The sequence below is a fragment of the Gekko japonicus genome, unplaced genomic scaffold (genome assembly GCF_001447785.1).
Source record: "Gekko japonicus isolate JY-2015 unplaced genomic scaffold, Gekko_japonicus_V1.1 scaffold1014, whole genome shotgun sequence".
NCBI classification, from domain to species: domain Eukaryota; kingdom Metazoa; phylum Chordata; class Lepidosauria; order Squamata; family Gekkonidae; genus Gekko; species Gekko japonicus.
Window position 1 is genome coordinate 46,217 of NW_015164217.1, and position 6,809 is coordinate 53,025.

A 6,809-nucleotide genomic window follows, 5' to 3' on the forward strand; every position below is an offset into this window, starting at 1 on the left:
TTTCCCTCTTTCTCTACAACCATCTCTTTGCCTTCTCTCCCTCCCTCTTTTCCTCCCTTCCTTCCTTCCTTTGCCTTCTATCCCTCCCTCCCTCTTTCTCTTCATTCCTCCCTCCCTATCTCTTCGCATTTCTCTTCCTTCCTCCTTATCTCTTTGCATTCTTTCCTTCTCTCCCTCCCTTTTTCTCCCTTCCTCCCCATCTCTTTCACTTCTTTCCCTCCCTCCCTCCCTCCCTCTCTAGATCTCATTCTATTTGTTCTACAATGGGCTTTGCGACTAGTAATGTATAAAGAGAGAAAAGCCATGTTTACTTGTCTCTCTCTCCTGAAGCAGAAGCCCAATTTTTGTGAGGGACAAAACATTCTGCACATGCTCAGAGGCAATCTTCTCCAAAGCAAGAAGACAGGAACCAAAATACATTGTACCCCAGCAACATTTCATTAGGTTTTTAACCTTCAAGTAACATTAAAGAGCATGGTCTCTGAGCATGGGGAGACTTAACTAAGTAAACACAGAGTCCCATTCATATATGAGATTAAAGGTAAGGTTTCCCTTGTTCGAAAGCTGGTCGAATCCGACTCTAGGGGGCGGTGCTCATCTCCGTTTCCAAGCCAAAGAGCCAGCGCTGTCCGAAGACTTTTCCATGGTCACATGGCCGGCATGACTAGACGCCAAGGCACACGGAACGCTGTTCCCTTCCCACCAAAGCGGTACCTATTTATCTACTTGCAATTTCTTGCTTTCAAACTGCCAGGTTGGCAGGAGCTGGGGCCAGAGACGGGAGCTCACTCCGTCATGCGGCACTTGGGTCTCGAACTGTGGAGCTACCGATCTCTCGGTCTGCAACTCAGCGCCTTAACCTCTGAGCCACCGTGGCCTCCTATACGACTGCAGTCTTCCAAATCAGAAGCTGTACTTTCCGGTCTAAGCCATAAAACAACACACATACACGCACATCTGACTCACCAGGTAGCATGAAGACCCCACCGTCGTTGTTTGAATCTGGAAGAGAATCGGGGGCCAAGAATCAGAGATGGGTACTAGAACTGTTTTCAAGAAGTGTTTACAAGTAAATGGCTGGTGGGCGTAGAAGGTAACCCATACCAAAGAGTAACCTTTGGGTTGCTCAGTGGCTCCGGAGCCACCTGTGGCTCTTCTGAGCACTCTTCCTCAATGCCCCATGTTTCAGAAAAGTGGACAAGGTCCTTATCCGGTGGTACTTGTGGTTGGCAGGGGGTTCCCACCTTGAAACTGTTGGAAATGTATGTGTTTACAAGGTCTGACAATCCAGTCATTATAGGGTTAACTTGTTTGCCTAGTATCACTATTGTTTAGACTGACCTGGAAGGGATACCTGGCATTAAGCCAATGGGGGAATTAGCCCGGGGAAAAGTAGTTTTCTACTGTGATACAGATTGGTCGTTTGTTCCAGGTGACTTCCTTTCTAGGGGTCAAGAAGAAGGAGAGATTCTCCATTATCTGTGTGCTAGTGTTGACTATAGGCAGCTTGGGAAAATGTAGCTGTTAGTGTTATGTTTATTTGTAGTAATCCCGTATACCTTTTACCCTTAGAAATAAAGGTTTTTAAAAGCAAAAAAATCTCTTCTTTCCAACAGAGCAAGATCCATTGATAGTCTGAGTATTAAACACTTTTGACTATTTTACAACAGAAACAACCACTGCTGGTAGAATGGGCAAGCTGCGAGCCACCTTGAGGTGCAGCCCTCCTGCCAAGGATGGAAGTCAGTGTGGCTCTTTGGGATGAGGGAAATGTGGCTTTCCACAGCCCACTGACGGAGTATCACCGCTTTAGGTGCAAACACGTACACTGGCGTTTCAACACAGGTGAGCCACTGTTCTGGCAATTTATCCCAGTACCTACCAGCGCGTCACAGGCTGGTAGGGAGGAAATGGGGGAGGCCCAAAAACCAGAAGTGACATCTTCGTGTCAGGTAGCACTCTAGGATTCAACTAAAACGCTATGGTTTTACCGAAAAGTTTTACCGTAAAGTTTTGGGAGAATCCGCAAGCGTTGTCCCAGTGACATTCTTGAAAGACAAACCCGTCACTTAAATGTTAAAACAGAAAAACCGTCTTGAATGCAACAAAACCCACTTCAGGTAGTTTTGCCGGACAAAAGCAGATCTTAACAGGTCGGAGGACGGGTCTCAAAAAAGAGGGCGTTTCTCCGCCTCCATCCCAAGAGCATCCTCCATAGATCACACAAAAAAATACGATAGCCTCTCCCTAAGCCATCTTGGTGCCCTGACCTAGCAGCCCCATAGCCAGTATTTTGCAATTATTTTTCATAATGAAGTGGGGGTGGGTTGGCGTGCGCCCCTCTCCCACTCCTCCGGCTGATCAGCAGCCCACATGCTCCCTGCCGATCAGCTGAAGGGCCCTTTAAATCTGGCAGAATTAAAGGATCCCTTTAAGTGCTTTTGAGAAGAAGCGGAAGGACCTTTAAGAAGTAGGAGCCCTTTCAGGAAGGGGGCCGGCTCTTTAAGGAAGAGCCCCCAATCGCCCCACCATAGCTATGAGCCAGTGACCTGGATAGCCCAGGCTAGCCCAACCTCATCAGATCTCAGAAGCTAAGTAGGGTTGGGCCTGGTTAGTATTTGGATGGGAGACCTCCAAGGAATACCAGGGAATGGTGACGTGGAGGCAGGCAACGGCCAGCCACCTCTGAACATCTCTTGCCCTGAAAACCCTACAGGGGTGGCCATAAGTCAGCTGTGACCAATGCTCCCTCTAAGCTGTGGAGTCTTGTGAGCAAAAATTCTCCTTTGTGAGCTACTGGCATGAAAGTTGTGAGCAAGAGATTTGGCTACTGCATCAATGAGTGTGCTCTGGAGCCATCTTTCCTGAGCAAAGACAAAAATGTGTGAGCCAGAGGCTAAAAAACTGAGCTAGCTCACACTAACTCAGCTTAGAGGGAACATTTGACGTCAGTTTCCACCTCCCTCAAGCCCTCTCAGCATCCCAGTGCCGCATTCCTACTTAGCATAGGGAACACACTACCAAACCAGAGGTTAACGTTTGTGTTCCTGACTTTTGGTAGGACCCTTACCGAAAAGTTTGATGGTGGACGAAAAGCAGGAGCGGTCCTTGGTCGTACACTGCTGCTCCGTCTGGACGCATTCGTGGAACATCCCCATGCACTGGTAGCACCGCAGGCCACCGGCTGCAGAACAAAGTAACAGGTGAACCTCGAACGTTCATTCTGTGCGAACAATCCCCTCATAAGACGCCAATGTTGGACCAGGCCAAAGGCCCATCCAGTCCAACACTCTGTCACACAGAGGCCCAAAATTCCAGGAGCCATCAGGAGGTCCACCAGTAGGGCCAGGACATTAGAAGCCCTCCCACTGTTGACCCCCCCCCAAGCACCTAGGACAGCGCCTTGTGAGGTGTAGCCACTGATAATGGCCCCTTTCAGTCAGTACAGTTTTGGAGTCCAAACTGCTAAGGGAGAGAATGTTACCAGCAATCCTCACATAGGGTTGCCAAGTGCAATTTACCTTAGAGCGGGGGAGTCTCGGGCCCCGTCCTGGAGGTTTTCATGCCCGGAAGTGACGTCATCGCATCAGTCACGTTGGGGGTGGGACCACTATGATTCAAGGGAAAACCATAGAGTAGGGCTGCCTAGTCCCCCCGGGGGGCGGAAATCCCCCCGCCCCAGAGGCCCGTTCCCCGACGCCGGGGCATCGCGCGCCCGGGGGAACCCTGCCCCAGCGTGCACGTCGCAGGGAAGTGATGTCATGACGCCAGGCACGCTGGAGGCGGGGCCACGGCCATACAAGGAAAAACTCTATGGTGCCTGGTGTCATGACGTCACTTCCCTGTGATGTGCATGCGGCGCGTGTGTGCTTCGCGCACACGCACACACACCGGGATCCACACGGGAGTCCCCCGCTGGCAAGGTAAATGCCACTTGGCAACCCTACCATAGAGTTTTCCCTCGAATCATAGAGCATCCCCCCACAACGTGCCCGGCATTTGGGGGGTGGGGTTCCCCCGGCGGCCTCAATCCGGGCCGGCGGATAACGGGACCATCGAGCAGGGGTTTCCCCGCCCCCCCGGGGGGGCTTGGCAAGCCTATCCTCCCAAGCTGTGCAGCCGCCATTTTGTCTCAACAATGAGCGGTATTTTCCCGCTTCAGGACATGCAAGGACACACCCTTAACAAATCTAAGATGCTGACTGCACATACAAAGGGTTACCAGCCTCCAAGTGGGGCCAGGAGATCTCCCAGAATCACAATCAATCCCCAAGCCACAGAGATCAATTTCCCCGGAGGAAATACTACTTTGGAGCACTGCTCCCTCTAAGCTGTGGAGTTTTGTGAGCAAAAATTCTACTTCATGCACTACTAGCATTAGAGTTGTGAGCGAGCAATTTGGCTGCTGCATAAATTAGTTTGCTCTGGAGACCTCCTTCTATGGCTAAGACGAAAATGTGTGAGCCGGAAGCTAAAAAACTGTGGGCTAGCTCACACTGACTCAGCTTAGAGGGAACACTGCTTTGGAGGGTGAACTCCATGGCATTACATGCTGCTGAGGACCCTCCCCTCCCCAAACACAGCCCCTTCCCAGGCTCTACCCCCAAATTTCCCAACCTGGAGCTGGCAACCACACACCCACCAATGCTGGAAAAGATGTACATTGCCCTAGAGACACAAAATGGAAACCATGCATATCTAGGGTTGTCAGTCTTGTGCTAGCCCCAGCAGGGGATTGTGACCAGGGGAGGGGGGGGGCCTACCTGATCAGCATCATGCCGATGCCACAACATCACTTCCAGAACAAACCAGAAGTGACATCATCACTTCGCCACAATGCTCTAGGATTCACCCCATACTCTATGGTTTAGCCATAGAGTTTGGGGTGGGTCCTACAATGTTGTGCCAGCACAATGACATCACTTCTAGTTCTCTTCTAAGCAGTGACTTAAAGGGTTGGTACAATGCTGAATCACACCCCCATTCCCACCCCCGCCCTGTTGAGTGACACTGAGGAATGGAAGGTCCCAGATGGGAAGTCTGTCCTGGGAGATGTAGCTGCCCTATGCATATCAGAAAAACTGTGGGTAGTGTGTAGGGCTGCTAGCTCTGGGTTGGGAACTATCTGGAGATTTTGGTGGGTGAAGGCTGAGGAGGGAGGGGTTTGGAGAAGGGGAGGAAAGAGGGGAGGGACATCGCGTCTGTGACAACCTCCTTATTCTGGAGGACTAGTTTCACTTTAAAAGTTCTCTTTATTTTGTTTAACTGGGTATATTCTGCTGCCACCAGGAAATTTTAAGGATTTCCAAACCTTTATGCTTATAATGTTGCTCTTACTAGTTTGGTAGACCGAGTTCAAGGCTTACGAGGAACTATGTGGTCCTGGGAAGTATTTCATTCAGAGCTGGTATAAACTTGGATAAAATAGGATTTATTGAAATAACTACTAAATAAGAGGGTGGTACACTGTAACTAGTAATGTGTAAATGATGTACAATTGTTTTGGTATCACTCTCAATCTTATCCCTCACTGACAGGGATCTTTTCATGTAACTTTGTAACACTTGTTTATCTCAATGCCATATATGTTCACTGTTTCACTCAAGTTTGTTATGACACTCAGACTTTCCTTTAACTTTTCTTCACTTAAACTTTACTTTACTTTTTCCTATACACTCAGCTTTCAGCTCTCTTTCTCACTGAACAACCTCAGCTGTCAGCTTCTAACTGCTTCAACACAGAACAGCCCGTGTACCTCAACTGTCAACTTGTAACTGAAACTCCTGACTGACTCACAGACTCATCCAACCAGATTCACTTCCAAAACTCCTCCCCCTCTCTGTCAACCACCAATCATACCACACTTGTCTCTCTCAACCACTCTAGTCTATCTACCACAGCTGTGCAACCAAACCTTTAAAGAGACACACACACATAAAAACAAGAAATCATTACAGCGTCCACCTTCCAAAGTGACCATTTCTTCCAGGTAAACTGATCCGTGTCACCTGGAGACCAGTTGTAATAGCAGGGAGATCTCCAGCCACCACCTGGAGGTTGGCAACCCTAGTGATTGGGTTTCCCAGAGGACTTCAGTGGAGAAAATGAAGTGGTTACTAGGCTAAGGAACTCATTCTGCTTATCTTGAATCAAGTGGCATCTTTGAGACCACTTGACTCAAACCTTGTTCTGCTCCTTCTGACCAACACTGAATCTATTCTACCCACCTGGATCTCTTCTGCGTGTCCATGACCTCCCTCTCCCCCACTGATATCGACAGGATTTGGTATTCAAAAGACACCCCTCGGACCTTAACAAAGGGCTGCGAAGGGCCAAATTGGACATGCCCGTGCAGTTCCAAATCACGCACAGCGAAGAAAGAAGTCAAGATGTCCCAACCCAGGCTTCCGGTCTGGCTCCCGCGAAAGGCTTCCGGTCTGGCTCCCGCGAAAGGCAGACGCATCCTCGGGTCGCTCCCGAGGGCGCCTTGCCCGCCCGCGGTGGAGGAGGGAATCCGCGCAAGCGGAGCCCCGAACGAGCCCCTCAGATGAGAGGAGCTCGGATCCGGGGCGCTTTAGGGCGTTCCAGGGGGGAGTCTCTCTTTCGGTCGAGAGATCGGAGATTGAGACTCTCGCCATGCCCTGCCCCTATGGACCTTGCTGCGTGAGCGACCCCGTTCTACGGGGTTTAGCGGAACCACCGGGCGTCACCGAGTGATGAAGCGGGAAAAAAAATGGAAAAGAAAAGACTGGCGTAACTGTGAGTTGTCAAAATACAGAGAAAATGAACTAAGAACGTTTCCCCCCCCC

At 50.0% G+C, this 6,809-nt stretch overlaps 1 protein-coding gene across 2 annotated transcripts in view; it reads right to left on the reverse strand.

Moving 5' to 3' along the window:
• Positions 1–6,809, reverse strand: part of PLAUR (plasminogen activator, urokinase receptor) — a 50,429-nt gene that overhangs the window by 16,189 nt on the left and 27,431 nt on the right. For both annotated transcript variants that reach the window (XM_015408494.1, XM_015408495.1), the window contains 2 exons: positions 3,071–3,184; positions 967–1,002 (listed from right to left, as the gene is read on the reverse strand). In XM_015408494.1, coding sequence (XP_015263980.1) covers positions 967–1,002; positions 3,071–3,184 — 150 coding nt within the window. The remainder of the gene's footprint in view (positions 1–966; positions 1,003–3,070; positions 3,185–6,809) is intronic.